The sequence below is a fragment of the Gymnogyps californianus genome, chromosome 4 (genome assembly GCF_018139145.2).
Source record: "Gymnogyps californianus isolate 813 chromosome 4, ASM1813914v2, whole genome shotgun sequence".
In the NCBI taxonomy this organism is placed as follows: domain Eukaryota; kingdom Metazoa; phylum Chordata; class Aves; order Accipitriformes; family Cathartidae; genus Gymnogyps; species Gymnogyps californianus.
In genome coordinates, this window is record NC_059474.1 from 17,339,881 (window position 1) to 17,357,183 (window position 17,303).

The window sequence follows — 17,303 nt, forward strand, 5'->3', positions numbered from 1 at the left end:
AGGTTAGTTTTGGAAATTAACATCACATCTGTCTAGTTCCAATAATCCTTGTCCATTTTAAAGTGGAGCTCACACCACAAGATATCTGCTATAAATAATCAAATACATTATAACCTGGACATATCCTCTACATCGAATAATCCCGCTATAAAAACTGAGAATAAAGGAATTTGCTGGATGACTAGCACTTAAGAAATTGTTCCCTGGTGGGTTATTTGCAGCCTATTCTCTACTTCAGTAGGAGTTTATGTTGAATAACTCACAGCTGTGGAAATACCTGCACAATGGAATTTAATACTGCTAATAAAGGGATCCAAATTGGCACAGCTCCACTCAAGACTCACTAATGTTAAGACATACAAGTGTCTTGGGTCACGTAAAAGGCTGAGTGGCTTCAGCGTGGAACTGTGGATGCTCAGGCAGAGGGGTGGTACCAGCTGACGAAGGATGGGATGGGGCAGCTAATGAGATGGGCAGCGCCGTGCTGCAGGAGCTGCGTGGGCCGTGGTCCTCACCAGGGCACTGTGTGCTTCCATGAAGAACCATGGATGTGCCACAAGGCCAGCTGAGCTCTGAAGCCTTTTATCTTTGTACAGAAAGTGGGGTCCTCAACATAGTCCTTTTGTGGGAATTTTAGGAAACTGGGGGGTTTTTTTAGGAACAACAAAAAGGGAGAAGGACTCAGTCCTGCTTGCTGCACTGTATACACAGAAAATGCAATAAAGCCACTGTGCTGGTTTTGGCTGGGATAGAGCTAATTTTCTTCATAGTAGCTAGTATGGGGTTATGTTTTGGATTTGTGCTGAAAACAGTATTGATATTACAGAGATGTCTTCCTTATTGCTGAGCAGTGCTTACACAGAGTCAAGGCCTTTTCTGCTTCTCACACCACCCCACCAGCGAGGAGGCTGGGGGTGCACAAGAAGTTGGGAGAGGACACAGCTGGGACAGCTGACCCTGACTGACCAAAGGGATATTCCATACCATATGACGTCATGCTCAGCATATAAAGGTGAGGGAAGAAGAAGGAAGGGGGGGATGTTTGGAGTGATGGCTTTTGATCTTCCCAAGTAACCATTATGCGTGATGGAGCCCTGCTTTCCTGCAGATGGCTGAACACCTGCCTGCCGATGGGAAGTGGTGAATTAATTCCTTGTTTTGCTTTGCTTGCGTGCGTGCGCGGCTTCTGCTTTACTTATTAAACTGTCTTTATCTCAACCCACGAGTTTTCTCACTTTTGCTCTTCTGATTCTCTCCCCCATCCCGCTGCGGGGGGGAGTGAGCGAGCGGCTGTGTGGTGCTTAGTTGCCAGCTGGAGTCAAACCGCGACACCACCCAGGCACACAAAGGTCACGTTACAGTCAGGGTTGTTCACTTCTGGTCACATGTAAAGCACCAGCTGCCAGAAGAGCATCCTGAGATGTGCACTTGTAACTGGAAAGCCAGAGCTGACAGCTCTTTATGATTATTTTTTTTTATTGCGACTCTCCTGGATTAGTCTATTTTCAAATATTGAAGGGAATTGGGGAAGGGAGGAGAGGAGAAAGATGGAATAACTGATGCTTTGGGTGATCTATATTATTTGTATGTCCTTCAAGCTACCTCTCTGCGATGTTTACAAGCATATTTCTGTAGAGAGCTGGGCAGGGCATGATCTGTGTAATTCACTCTGCAGCGTCGTGGCTTAGTCAGGAGCCTTGAGAACGGAACCTCATCCGTCCACCCCTGGCTAGATCAGAGGTGCTTATATTTGATATTCAACTTTTAGCTCCAGCATTTTTTAACTGTTTGTTTTCAATGAAAACCAAATTTGTAGTGCTTGTAGCTGCACGAAAATAAAATCTGGAAAAAAAATTGTCAAAGTATAAGTTAAAATTTCAATACCTGGAAGGAACTGAAAGAAAAAGTGCATTCAAACCAAACAAAAAAGTTCTGGTTTAATAAAATAAAATAAAATCTAAAAAATCATGATTTTGATGATCATTATTTCTGTACATCTATTCTAGGTGTTTCACAGCAGCCTGCAGTCACGTAGGCAGGCGTTTTGCAGTGAAAGTCAAATGGCCATAAACCTTCCCACCAGGGAGGCACTGGCCTGGAGGAGATTGCAGGGTACTTGGATGGAGGGTGAGGTGTAGGTGGACGGGTATAACAGTCCTGGAAAAGCTGTGACTGCAGCCAGGCCTTTAATGTGACAAAATGACTCTACCGGTTTCAAGGTAGGACTGTCCCTGTGTTTTGTTTATTTTACCTCAAAGGTTGTTTCAAATTAATCCATCTGTTAATCCGTTAAAGGAGATTTTTGCAGTTAAGAAACCAGAACAGTTTTTGGTGCTGACCTGCCTTATCACAGATGATTAAAAATAAATTAATAAAATGAAAATAAAATAAAATCAATTTTCCATTTCCCTTTCGAGTCTTGACCTTGCAGCTATGTGCCCACCCTGGTATCTGGCAGTGCCTGCATGAGGCCCATCTCTGGAAGGTTTCCTTCATTACTGATTGCAATTTTCTTCCCCGGTATATGGGCTTTTCTTGGAAACTGCCGCCTTGTAGATTGCCAGTTTCTGAAGTGTCAGACTGTTTGAAGGCAATTACTATACAGACCACTCCTTCCTCCCCCAACAGTTCCCCTCTCTACTTGAGAACTGGCTATGCTGCGGGTCTCACAATAAAATCATAGGACTTGACAACTCTGTTTCCATTTTAAAAGCCTACATCCCACTATTACATGGTCTTGAGCTTAAAAACTTTGCCTCCCTGTGGAGTGCCACTGTTCAATCACTCATTATAAACTGGCCATTAGTATTATTTTTTTTCCTCCCTGACAGGAATGCGGCTGGCATCTACAGTAAAGCCAAATCCTGCTGCGTGAAATTTGTGAGTTAGGCCCTTCTCAAGGGAGTTCTGACTTCAAAAAAAAAAAAAAAAAAAAAGTGGGGGATATTGAAAAATAATGCATTTTCTGGGAGAAAGAAGGCTGATTTAGGTTATATTTTTCTGAGCCCTTAGGCTGAAATAACAGCAAAACTTGGAAGTTTGCTAAACAAAGCCAACTTGAAACTCCCTGTCTCTGTTGACACAGAGGCAAGCAGAGGAGATGATAGCTGCAATATGCAAAAATGAAATTGCATTGCTCCTACAAAGCTTGGGAACCACAATAAAGGTTCTTGATCACCATCCAGGGACTCCTTAGCTATGAGCCCAGCTCCTATAAATTGAGCTCCTGTGGCACTTCACACCTGATTCACATTGGAGGAGCTGGTGATTTAAGCACAGAGACAGTCATAGAGCTGCTGAAAAACCTGTGTGAAAAGATAGCTGTCTCAGTTGCTCACCTTTTGTTATCACCCTTTGGAACACGAGTTTAACCTGGAGGGGAAATTTCAAAGAAAACAGCTGAAAATTCCCTTTCAAAATGGAGTTTGCAGTCAAAGACAGACACAAGCCCCAGTATCCATCACAGTTCCTAAATTTCACACCTTCTGTCTGCTGAATTTGATCTCTCTTGGCAACCCAGGAGCAACCTACCTTGGTTTTGATAGGTTTGTCTGTGTGGAGTACAAGCAAGTCCTGTGTTTTGTTTTACACACAGCCAGAAGAAGATGGAAAGTTAAAAACTTTGGGCAAAATGGCAACCAAATTTTCATAAGCTATCAAAGAGAGATGAAAGAAAATTGAATGGAAAAAAAACCCTCAACCCAGCATCTGAAAGCACCAAACACAGTTCTTAAAAGCTTTTCCAGTAGTCAGACCCCCCAAGAGATCACTCAGGGAGGATGAAACTTTATGTGATGAAATGAGAGTTGCAGTCGAATGTGATAAGGAGTGTTAAATGCCTGCTTCGTATCAAGCATTTGCTAAAATGTCTCCTAATGCACTTACAAAGGAGACGCTAGCCTTACGCATTATAGCTGTTCAATACAAAATTATACATAGTATCTCAGATGAATTCAGAGTTGTTGAGGCAGAGCTCTGAATTAAACTGGGGCAATACACAATTTGAGGATCTCCAGAGATCAGACAGAATTCCTTTTAGCATAACATAAAGTACTGCTCTCCACACACACACTCTAATGACTGTTCTGCATGCCACCTTCCAACTGGTAAGATCTTGGACACCTGAGAAGTATTTATATCATAGAGCACTGTACAAATTAAAAAAACCACCCCAAAACCAAAAAATCCCCACCCTCATAAAGTTCCCACAACCACACAGAGAAAGAAAAGAAAAACAACCTGAAGAATATTGGACTCCAGCTATGAGCACAGACCTAAAGAATCCTAAATTTGGGTGTCCAACAGGCATGGAGACACACTGGGTGGGCATTTATCTGGGTTCAACTGAAGCACATTCCCCTACTAATGTGCAGTAATGGCATTCAGCACCTGAGTTATCAGGGATGCATTTAGTAACTTATCGAAACTGAAGCTTATCAATCTGATCCTGCTCCCTGTAAAGTTGATGGAAGCACAATCAGGAGTTTCCTGGGGAGCTGGAGTGTTTGGGCTGTGGGGTGGCTGGATGCTTTTTATAAAGTTTTTGATTCTGTATGCACAAGTGTATTATTCTCTGATGTCATCTAGTGCACAAAGGTGTTTTAAAATGTGCTTATGGATTAAGACTGCCCATAGACCCATTAAAATTATTTCTTGATGTAAGGGATATAGTTCTCTTTTTTCAGAAGTGACTCACAGGGTCATGGAAGAAATGCTCCTACAGTTAGACTGAGCCATCACTGTTCCTAATAAAGCCTCTCCCTTTGAAAGAGCTGGTACTAGTCGCTGTCAAAATAACATGCTAAATTAGAACAGATTTTAATACTGTGAACATTCAGTGGAAATTCATTTTTTCTCACGAAACATAGCAGCATGGTCCATAAATTTAGAGACTTCCATAAGTGACTCTTTATCTAAAGGTACCATCTGCCATTCTGCAATGGTGGGGTACCACCAGATCTCCTAATAGAAGCATAATGATATGCTGGAGTAACATCAGTTCTATGGGATGTTAAATATTCAGTAGCTCCTCTTACATAGTAGAAGATTCAGGCCTTAGCCCTGTATAAAAACATGCTGTCAAAAAGCTAGAAAAAACATACAAATCATCCAGTCCTACACCGTAAAACCAGCTGCTGGGGTTACTTGTGCCCCAGGGCAGCTTTAATTTGGACGTGCAATATATCACCATAGGGCTACTTGATCAGAGTTGCAGTCTCAGGAAATATTTTCAGGACTATTCAATTTCCATTAGCAGTTTCTCCAGGATATATTAGGCACAAACTGGGTTTCCTTCAATATCAATCATTCATGTTTTCTCTTTCATCCTGTCTTTGCTAAAATGGGATTTTCATGGAGGCCATGAAATTGCAAAATCTAGTCTGCTCTTACGGCTGGTTCTATCATTTAGACTCCTTTAATGGTGTTTCACAGCAAAGGCTGGGTGAGGAACCTCTCTCCACCCTGGTGTTAGAGAACACCCAGTAATGCTCAGTATTTTGCCTTTCCATTCAGTAGTTTCCTTCCCCTCTACTCCCATCTCTTTCTGCACACTTCAAGACTGATTCTCCTCGGCATCTCTCTGGTAACGGGTACTTCTGCTCTGTTCCCCAAGGACGCAAGTTGGTTACGCTTCCCCAATGCGCAAGAGTAGTACCTTCTCCAGGAACAAGGTTAAAAATTACTTGCTTATGACTTTCACAGAGCCCTATGATGCTGCAAGCATACAAATGCTAGCTATACCTCCCAAGGTCCCTTCCAAATTGAATTATCCTACAATATTATTGTTACATTCATACATACCAATGCAAAGATGATGAGACCTGAGGATACCTTCTTTCTGAAGACTACAAAGCTGAACATGTTGCTTCTTTTTGCTTGTTGTGAAACGGAAGAAAGAAGGAGCTTTAAGAACTCAAATGTTCTCAGGAGGGGCAGCTGGTGAGACCAGCTGGAAGCTCCCTGAGAAGTGGACTTCGCTGACCCAAGACAAAAAAAAAAAAAAAATCCCCAAACAAAGCAATTCAAAGAATAACCAAAACCACCAGTGCTTATGATTCTTGCATGTTCCAAGGCCTTTGTAACAGCAACCAGCTTAGTTATCAGTGTTCCTACTCAGTCACTTTACTAATTATATGATTCTGCTTTTCTAAGTAAACTCCTGGAATTTCCTCCCTCTGATTTGCGAGGGCACTTCTCAGGGCCAGTATTTCCCTCCATTTAGCTAAAACAAACAAGAGCTTTCACTTTGAAAGTATTTCAGCATCATGAGATAAGTTTCCTTCCTCCTTTTAATAGTTGCAGGGCTCTCCAGAGGAAAGTGTCAACAACATTATTTCCTTCCAAATTCTGAGAGAGATACAATGTTCTTGTAGGTGGTGAGATTAGATTACAGTAAAATTAATTGTTGGTTTCAAGCTTTCATTCTTCAGGCAGCAACCTCAGCTTTCATGAACGTGTTACTTCAGCTCACCTGTGATCTTTATTCACCTTTCCTACATCTCTGCATCAGACAGTCGGAGCACACAGAAGCTGCAACGTCATTTAACTGCAACTCACAACCGAAAGGCATAAAATCCAGTAGTTAATGTCATTGCTGTACCTTAATTCTCTACCTGTAGGGAGTGTTCCTGAGGACAGGGCACAAGCACAGGGGAAGACACGGGATCACAGGCTCTGCCCTGACGAGTTTACCATGTCATTTGAAACACAGTAAGAAAAGCCCCTGCAGCGGCCCAGGGCATGGGGATGACAGAAGTAGCAATGACGAGACTGCGTGGTCAGCTGCTGTACGTCTCAAACTGCTTCATCGAGCCGGCCCATTTGGACATTTCCTTTTATGAATAAGTAAGTGAATAAATAAAAGCAGCTAGCTCTGTCTGTTATTCACCCTAACCACAATAGGGTGGATTGATAGCTTGTAGATGGGGTTTTGAGGAGATATGGAGAAAGCGTCCTTCCAGATTAATTCAAGGACAGCACTCTAAGGAGTCTGTTACTCATTTTTCAAGCGTTCCTATGTTTATTTACTGAAATAACAGGAGTAATATGACATCATAAATCTTTTAAAAATTGAAATAGTAGTGCCAGTCTTGAAAGATTAATAATAAGGAACGCCTTTTAGAGTGTGCTCATGGAAATGTAATATGAATGATTAGTGTTTTTGAACATTAGAATTACAGTGTATAATTGTAATGTTATAGTGGCTATATAGGAGCCAGTGATCCCTTAATGGAATACATTGTGAATTTAATTATTTACATGGAAAAATCAGGGCTGATATAGTCACTGAATGATAGACCTACCGTTTCCTACATCCTGCAAGTGTTACGAAGGAGCAGCATTGCTATCTATGCAGACACACTCAGTCCACATTTCTTATTTAGTTAGTTTTAAATTCTACCCCACAGCTGATATCCTTTGTGCTCTAGATCCTACAGAAACTGGGCGTGTCTTTTAGGCTGTCTTCCTGCGAGGCCTACCATAGGTGCCGAAATTCATCAAACGAGGAGTTTGCTTGCAGGAGAACGGCGCCCACGTCAGAGGCTGAGGTTCGTTCTTCTGGCAGGGAGGGAGCTGTCTCCCGCTGAAGAACCAAGTGGCAACACAGGGTGCTTTGCCCTGTGTTTCTTCTGCAATGGTGTTTTCAAAACTATTTGGCGGAATGACAGCCAGCGAAAGCATGCTTCAAAAATACATATATACGCTTGGGAGGCACATTTCCCTAGAGTGGCTTCTGGGTACACTTAGAAAAAAAGCAGGAGATCTTCAGACGCTTTTATAATGTCAGTAATATTAAACGTACAGTTTCAATCAAGAGCAAAACATCACTCCCCTGCACAAAAGGCAGGATCGTGTAGATTCAGTTTCTCTGCGTCTGTAATTCTCCCTGTAAGTGTTTGCCACCCGCAGGGTGCACCTTGTAGGGCTTCTCAGCTGCCTCGGGATGCAGGCGTGTGCCTCTGCCTCCCAGCTCAGCCGAGGGGCTTTACATGTTGGGCTGTAGTCAGAGCAGCTGCACCCGTCCAGAGGTTTTGCTTGCTCCCGTGAACAATTGATTTGATAGCAAAGGGAAGAAAGAAGGACAATTTTTTAAATCCTCTCAGCCCCAGTTGAGGGACTCATCATAAAACTATCAGACAGAATTCAGCAGAATGGAAATCCCTGCTCTGATAAGCCCCAGCCCTGGGAGGCAAGAGATGCAAAGTTCAGGATGGAGGTGCGCTTGCTGGATGCCCTGCACTCCCTCGTGCTTGGCTCTTGCCGCTGTTGCTGACCTGTGGTGTTACACATCGTTAATGTTAAAAAAAGAGCATCTAACCAAATTGAGCTGTAAGCAGTTCACACCTAAACTACAGAATTCCCTTTTTGCTGGAAAAAGATTGTAATTCAGTGAAACACTAATTCCAAAAATTCCTGGTGCATGATCCTGCACATGGGCGTGTGTCTTTTGCATGCAAGGAACTGTAAATGCACTATATAAGAGCACATTTGTTAACACAGTTTATTGGCACACTTATTGGCAAAGCATACATAAAATACAGTTGTATTATATAACACACTGACTCACTGTGTCTTTACATGATGAGTTGAACATATTAATATGTAAATGAAAAAATTAGTTTCTTTTATAAAGTTTCACATAAATACACCGGAATTAAAAAAAAAAAAAAAAGTAAAACAAAAAATGGTTTGAGGGCTTTACAAAAATATTATACAAGAAATATACTATGAAAAGAAATAACAACAAAGCCAACTCAGATACAATAATAAAAACACAAAAGTTTTAGATTTATTAAGCTGCCCACAAAGTTAATGGATTACATGGCTTTAAAATATCTGGATCGACAGCAATTTTACAAAGCATAAACTCTCATAGGACTGGGTGTCTTTTTCCACATAAAAATATTTCTCATGTCTTTGATGAAAAAAAGACATTTCTTGTTTCAGCATTTTTATTAAATGATGGAAAGAGTATCTACTGGCATCAGCTAAACGTAAATTAAAAATGCTGGGTCCTTTAAATGATTAACCGATGAAAGAAAAGTTAAAGAAAGAACAAAAGTTACTTTAAATTACTTTTCCCTAAAAGCTGATTTCTTCTGAAACAAGAAATTTCAGGTGCAAGTTGAAAAGCAGAAAATATATTACAATTGTAAAAAGTTTTACATAGTTACGTTAATGAGATCCTGAGCACTGATGACTTGTTAAAATATGGCCATTGTTTGATGAGGAAAAAAACAACCCCTTCCAATAAAATGCATTGTCAGAAATTTGCCATGAGATGCTATTTAATATTCAATTATTTTAATTGAGGTCAGTGCCAGTATCATGTTGAATGTGAATGCTTCCAAGAAATGTATATGGAAGCTTATACAAGAGTTTTCCCTAATTAAAAAAAATCAGATAGCTTTAGTTTAGAAATAGATACTGTATCTGTTGAAAGGTGGTTTTTAAATTTTTTTTTGAAGAATGCTGTGAAACAGTAATTAATAACCCACTGACAGACATTGCAGTGGGTACTGCTGCAGAATAACCTATTGGGAAGCTTGTGGTGTGGGGTTTTCAGATTTAGTCTCCTGGTTAGCAGGAGGTTTGCTGTTCCACGGGCTGTTATTTCCCAGTGCAGGTGAATTGTTGAAATCTTCTTCATCATCCATGCCATTTGCTGCATCATACTGTGTATTCTCTAATCTAGTGATAAGCCTTTCGTCTTCATCCCCAAATTCGCCTCCCATCAGAGTTGGTTCTCCTACCACCATCACATCCTGTGAACAGCACCCAATATTTGTTATATGGAAACCTTGAGAGAGAAAAAATCAACTTAAAAAAATTATGTTAGAGAATTTGCATCTCTTAACTTTGTGATATTTGAACAACAGAGTTAAAAGTTCCTGCATAGTAGGAACCAGGAGACAGGCTTACACTTTATTTCTAATTTAAATGAAAAACTGTAACACATCTCTCTAGCCGCATCCAGGCTCATGGCTCTGGATCTCAGAAACCCCAGAACTGAAAAGCAGGTAGACTGAAAAATGTGTATGATTTTAAGCAAATAAGCAGGCTATGAAACTGCCTTAAACTCCTGCTTGAAATATTTAGCCTTTATCCAGTAATTCTTTCCTGAGCCATTTTATTTGGAAAGGCACCAGGGTGCATCTCAGTTGGAACTTGGCGATATGCGTATTTTAAAAGTAGTTTAAAAGAAACTGCATTTCTTATCCTCAGACTTCTCAAATGTGGAGCACAGCACTCTAATAAAGATGGTAACTCTCTTATCCATAGCCAGCCAAGCCCTTTTACGCATCCAATATACTTGACATTCTGCTACTTAATTATGGTAATTAATTTAGGTAAAGTTTTCGATAAAAACAATGTTCACACTGATTTGACAATTTGCATAGCTAATTAAGTCATTAGCAAAAACCTGCTGATTGCCAACAAGCCCTGAATTTACCATCTGTTATTTCATGGTGCCTGTCACCTAACTCCATGTAAGCAACCCTGCCGCCAATCTGTGCAGTAAGAGGACCAATCTGTCCAGCTGGTACCGTAAAAGGAAGATGAAGAGTGCTAATTATAATTACACTGATGAAGCTAGTAGTCATCAAAAACTGAAGCATGCAAGAAAGAAAGAATTCATCTAATCACTGCTTTAAGTACAAATTGTCCTTCCATGAAAACAAGTAAACCGCCTACTGTACTCCAGTGCATCACACATTTGCTGCAAAAAACCTAACCAGCATGGGATAGAAAGGTGCAAACTTGAGATTGGAAAGCAAAGGTGCAAAGCCAGAGAGTTCGCTGGTTCTCTCTGCTCAATGGAGAATCAGGCTACTGTGCTAACCGCTAAAGAAATACGTGGGATGCATCTTTTCATGCAGCTCAGGTGGCAGGGCATCAGCTAGCGTTTGGTAAGAGTGCAGTAGTTCCAGATGTCTAGCTTTGTACCTGCTGATTTAACAAGCCCTTCCGAGAATCCTAGCGAACAACAGATTCACATTTTAAAGGATCTGTTCCTCCTTGTGAATGTAAAAGCATTTGTAAAAAGCAAACAGAAGACAAATGTTTGCATTTAATAAGGTTTCTTTTTAATCAGATACGTACTTCCTTCACCATGAAACAATACAAATTATTGCCTGTAAGTATTTACACTGTTTCTTGATATCCCTCAGCAAAGGCTGACATGCTACAGAAGAATGTTTATATCACATTTTCAGCCTGTGCTATGTGAAAAATTTGTGAGTAGATGGAAACTGTTACAGGATTTCTTCTTTACATTGTCTACATTTTATTACTCCATATATCCATAAAATATTTGGTTAAATAAAACTCACACACAGCTTTGTGACATACAAGTTTAAAAGACAAAGGTGTTTATAACCAAAAGTTTATCCTAATTTATTTCGTCCCTCTAAACAACAAACAATGTATAGTGTGCACTGCTGAACCAGACCTGACCCCATTGTATTGCGAGAGCATTAATGACAAGAGAAACCTGGCAGAGGACAGCAAGTTGGGTTTGAGCGTGCAATGTGATACGGCAGGCAAAAAGGACCACAGTGGCTGAAATACAGAATCACAGACCGAGGTGGCAACAGTTCCTCTTACTTCAATGCCCTTGAGCCTGGACCTCAAGTTCTCCCTGTTGCCATACCAGCAAGATGTTGGCAACTTGGATGAGACTTAGAGAAGCACATCAAAAATAAGTATGGGGCTAGAACAGCTGGCTGGGGAGGCCATGTGAAAGAATTAAATACGTATTGCATCCACCAAATGATTGGGAGGGGTAAATATGCTTAACAGCTGCAAGCGTTGAAAGGAAGAGGATCGCTTTAGGCCAATCCGATGAGATGTAAACTAGGGTACTAAGATGACATTAAGTGAATGAAAATGTAACCCCCACTGCTAAGACAATATTCCTGTTACTGAGAACCACAGACTGAGGATTAACGACCCCGCTGGAACAGTGCTAGCTTTGCTGCTCAGGTCACCTAACACCGGGCTGGGAAAAATCTCAATCTGTGGTAGGAAACATTCATGCATCAGCGGGGAGATGCTCAATGACCTTGTAAGTATTTCCATCTCTAATTTCTCAGATTCTTTGCAAATATTATTCCTTTAATATAATGACACCCACTGAGAGGACAGTTTGCACGTATATTTCTCTCCATGCTATTGAGTGTCTCTCTCTCTCTCTCTCTCTGGGAATCAAACTACAATTATATTGAGGTTAGTGGAGTTTTCCCTCATTCTATTTAAAAGATAGATATCACAACATTAGTTACAGGACATTTTAAAAAAATAATATATATATTCTTGACAATCCTGCCACTTATAGTTATGTCAGGCAAAAATAGTGTCTCAGGAAGCACACATGCTGGTTCCTCCCCGGAGAGGATTCTGCTCCTCAGACTGAAAGCTGAAGACCCCACCGAGTGCACCCCATTGAACCTCCACTCACTAGATCCCGTGCAATGACCACCAACCTCTGAGGAGGACTGGAAGTGACTCCTTTTAGAGCCCCTCAATGCTTCTCCTTAAATTGGCCAGTGGGGGTCACTGCTGTTGAATGACACAAGGCTCCATCCCTCCCAGGGTTGAGGCTGCAGCTCTGGAGTGCTCCTAGCTCCTGCTCATGGAGTGAGAAGCAGAATCCAAGAATTAAACCCTAGTCTCTTGCACGGCAGCACACACTGCTATGGCCTAGTTATGGTAGCACATATTTGACTAGATTAGTTTAAAAAAGATTTAGACTGTAGTCACTCAATCTTATTAAGTTACTCTGTGATTAGAAACAACATTTTTGGTCAAGGAATGTCTCATGATAGTAAAATATGGTTGCAGTGAAGCACTGTAAATAAAGCAGTGGATGTTTTACATTATGTGATAGAAATGTATTATTTAATAATATAACCACAAAAGCAGCTTTCATGTATATCATACCTTTCATCCTGAAATAACCCTAATTGCCATCCAAACTTAAATTGATGCATATAAACTATACACAGAGATCACTTCATACACAACTCAAATGCAAGCACTTCTATTTAACAGACCGGTCATTTCTCAGGCTTCATCTTTTTTATACCTAGCCTCAAAGTCTAGCTCTGCTATGCCCAGTTACGTAACTAAGCTTTTTAACTTGGGATTTTAGAGATCATCCTATGGCTAAACAATGTCTTACTGGAGTCTGGAGGTAAAAATGTGTGGTGGGCCATGTAAAATTCCCCATCCCTATGCCTGCCATCTTTGCTGCTGTTAATACGTAGCCCCGCTCAGTGTGTTACAGTGATTAGTTCGTAGCTCAGGTGTCACAGTCCCCAGAAGCAGACAAACAGTGCTTCACAAGCCTGAGATAATGAAAAACACCTGAAACTATCAAGTATATTGTTCAAGCAAGTCTCATACTCCAAGGACTGAAAGTTGCACTAGTTTTAGCAGCCAGCATACCTCTAAGTGCTAAGTCAAAAGAAGAAGGGTACCTCCTCCTGCCTGCCTTCCTTCTTACGGAATTGTGCTAGTGGCGATTATTTTAATAATTGACTTCTTAGCTCCTTGCCACAAAAATTACTGACTGAGAGCCCCATTGCTGCCCACATCCATAATGGTCACTGCTTCCAAGACAAAAACATCGGACTGACATTGGTGTTGAAATGATCCATAGAAACAGAACTGACATTTTAATTAGGTTTCAGAGTAAACACTTTTTAGAGGAAAATGGTTATCTTTCACATCTCATCATAGTCCTCTCTGTTAACTTCACATTTTGGTCTTGTTTGGCATATTTTTCCTAAAGCACAACTGGAAACCAATTTGTTCACTCTCATCTCCTTACAGCTAAATCTTAGATTCTGAATTGCCCAGTTCTGAGACACGGGATAATTTCTGACACTAATCTTCTGGCCCTGGAACTGTAGCTCTGGTACTACAACATCCATTACAAACCACCTAAACCTACCCCCCTATTTCTGAAACACGTAAGAGATTGTATTGCTCCCTTCCACATTAGCAGGTTTATTTATGGATTTGGGTTTTGAGGAGCTTACCGAGAACTACAAAGAGAAAGAGAGATTACTGAGGTATGTAACTTGCTTAAAGAGTGCAAGGAGGCACTAATTAAGCCTCTGGATGTAAGAAAGAACATTTGATTTACTTAGTGGCATGTAGTGATGCTTTATTCTTTCCAACACAAATGATATTTCTCTGGGTTCATGGTTACAGTATTACACTCAACAGGATCTTCATTAGTAAATGAAAGCAAAATCCACCTATTAATTTCTATGGTTATGACTGGGAGCAGCCTAGAGCAATGGTTCTTAGAGTTTGTGAGAGTTGTGTATTGTTGTCAAATTTCCAAATTCAAATAGATGAAAATGGATCGACGTGAACTGTTTTTATGAAACTTAACAGAAAGTGATATTTAAGTGATAATGGCTGTATGGACCCCTTCTGATCATCTTGCATATACCTGTAATCCACAGATCACAGTGTACAAGTCACTGTTCTACATACAAGGGCCTGGGCTTGCAAGAAAGTTTTATTTGAAACAGAAGAATATGAAAAATGCAAAGGAATACAATTTCAGCCAGTAAAGAGGCTTGAAAACTGAGCAAAGACTTGGGAAAACACTGCAGCTAGCTTCAAGTATTAGAGGAAATTAGTACTGTGTAAGTGATAAGGCAATGACATACTCAAACTAATTTCTTTGAAATCATAGGAGGGCTGACATTAGAAAGGCAGGTTTTCTATGAACCTTGTGGAAGGAGTCTTGCCCATCTTTGCTCTTTGTTTAGAGGAAAGAGGAAATTGGTAATTCCAGTTTCTGCACAATGGGTTAACGTTTCTTCCAAAGATCAGATGTGATCAAGAACGAACAAATATAAGAACAGTTCAAATGACTGGCATCTGCTGAGACTAAGACAGCTGAGTGGACTACAATTTCTGGGTCCCTGTTCTGTCAACTTTATGCACTAAAAAAAGCCAATGCATTTGTGGAAAGCACTGGCAGTATTGAGCCTGCACCAATGAGAGCCTGAGAGAAGAAAACTTCTGGCGAGAAAAATGTTTTTGTGTTTGTGCTATTGGAGTGACTTTAGTGGCACTTGGTTCTACTTCCAACACACTACAGTGTTGCCTCAGCACCTGCAGGATTCAGGTCACAAGAATCACTGTCAAGTAATAGGCCAACCTAGGCATGAGTTGTGCAGTGCAATCATGTAGTACACTGGCTAACTACATTTGTTTTAAGAATGTAGGAAATATGTAATATGTCGAAAAGGTGTTAAACAAGGGACTTGAGCAGGAAGAGTCATATTGACAAGAGATGCTGAAGGTCTGCAATCAGTAGCATAAGAACTAATAGAATCACAGAAACCACTGGTTTTCCCACCATTATACGGGAAAATGAGTGTAACAGAGTGCAAGTGACTGTGAAAAGGGCAAAACTTTGTATTTTATTTAGCAGGGTTGAGAAAGTATAAAGAATAGTTAGAGACATGAGGACAGACTGAGACTGACCCTTTTCAAATTACTGATGAGAGGGAAGATGCATACCCACCCACTGGCAGAGACCCTTAAGATGCTTTTGAAGATTGTGTTATTAAAGATGTATCAGAATGTGTCAGCACAGTCAAAGTGCTAATAAATTTAAAGCAACACAAAGGGCACAAATGATATGGATTGATTAGGCTTCAGCAACTGAACTTCAGGGTGCAGTGCCAACCTGACCCATGCATGGAAATACAACCACATCATTTCACTTTCTGGAATTGGCTCTGTATTGTCAGCATTGTCCCTGCCTGAAGAACTGATCAGAAAATAACGCAGGTAGAGGAAACGGCACAACCTCCTGTGACTGAAGCAGAACATGTATGTAACAAGTACTGTTCCATCTCATTGATCAAGGTTTGCATAGCCCCATGTATTTATCTGAAGATCTGGAAGGGGCTATTGGGAAAATGACCAATCTCTCTGAAGTTTCAAGCTTTGTCATAGCTGATGGTACTCCAGCTGCTTTCCGGTCACTGTCCTGAACATGGAACATTTGCCTCTCCAGACATGAAGACCTCATTAAAGAAACAGAATTTGGTGGTGCAAGTGAGAAATGTGGATGAGGTATATGGTGAGTTCACACATTTGCCAGAGTGTACACAGCATTACTGTAGGAGCAAAACTGAATAATTACTAATGTCCTAAACCAAGAAACATTACATAGAATAGAGGCTAAGGAAACATTCTCTAACCAGGATTAATTTACTATCAAAGAGAAAACAACATAGAAGCATAAAAGTGACAGGAAATTAGGAGTTAGATTATATTATGGTGGAGAGACTGTCTTTGCTGGCTGGGAAGAAATCACTGGAGAAAAAGAGAAAGCTGGAATACATGGCTTCGTATTAATCCAGGTTTGGTATGGATATGAGCTCATTGTTGGGGTTCTCCAGAGAGGAGGACGGTAAAAATGGAACTGAAACTAGCTCTGGTTATGTGAGTCATCTGGACAGAAGATGCAGTGATTTCATTCCTCTTCTCTAATAATGAGGGGGAAAATGCTTTTAACACTGAAAATGAATGATTTCAGTAGTTTTTTTCTACTAAGCAGGCAAGTCCCATTCACAGAAAGCTCTATGGCCAAATGAAGCTTTTAGTTTTTTGAAAACTGTCGAATTGTGTTTGAGGATATCTTGTCTTCTATCGCATATAAGGGAAATCAAACATTAACTACTGAAGGATTCACTTAAGGTAAAGCTAAGAGAAAGAAACAGAAAGCAAGTTACTGCTACCTGCAGCGAACTTCAGAAAGCAGTGGCATGCCTGTAATAAGGCCCACTTCAAAGAATGCATAATTTTGAAGAAACATGGTAACATCTCTCTATTTAACTGAAAAGTGTTGAATAGCTTTACACCAAAATATCCTACTGCTAAAATTATTTTGAGTTCTGTCTGCTCTATAGGGTGGCCCAACCATCAATTCCATCTGGTTTGCTATCTTTGCTGTAGGGAAGATGGGAAGAGCTGTTAGTATGCCAAATTGAACAGCTAAGCATTTTCCACTTTGCAGAGGGAAAGGAGAAGCGTCCTAAAAATGGAACCTGATCCTCCATACAAAAGAGTTTGGACCATCTTGCTACTCTGGTACAGAAAGCAAACAATATGGAAAAATATTGACTATGCAGCATCCTGAAAGTCAATGAAGACTAAAAATCCATCCCTCATACCATGATAAACTTCACCATTATGTCTCAGATGCTCAACTATCATCTCCATCAGGAAGAGTAGCCTTGACTACTTCATCTGTCAGG

The 17,303-nt window shown here is 40.6% G+C and overlaps 1 protein-coding gene across 9 annotated transcripts in view; it reads right to left on the reverse strand.

The window, feature by feature from the left end:
• Positions 1-8,763: 8,763 nt before the first annotated feature.
• LDB2 (LIM domain binding 2) overlaps positions 8,764-17,303 on the reverse strand; it is a 225,745-nt gene continuing 217,205 nt past the window's right edge. For 4 of the 9 annotated variants that reach the window (XM_050896281.1, XM_050896278.1, XM_050896280.1 and 1 more), the window contains exon 8: positions 8,764-9,767. In XM_050896281.1, the coding sequence (XP_050752238.1) occupies positions 9,537-9,767 (231 nt within the window). In that variant the 3' untranslated portion in view covers positions 8,764-9,536. Of the gene's footprint in view, positions 9,803-12,488; positions 12,632-17,303 lie in introns of all 9 variants that reach the window. The other 5 variants (XM_050896283.1, XM_050896284.1, XM_050896282.1 and 2 more) reach the window with 3 other exon arrangements.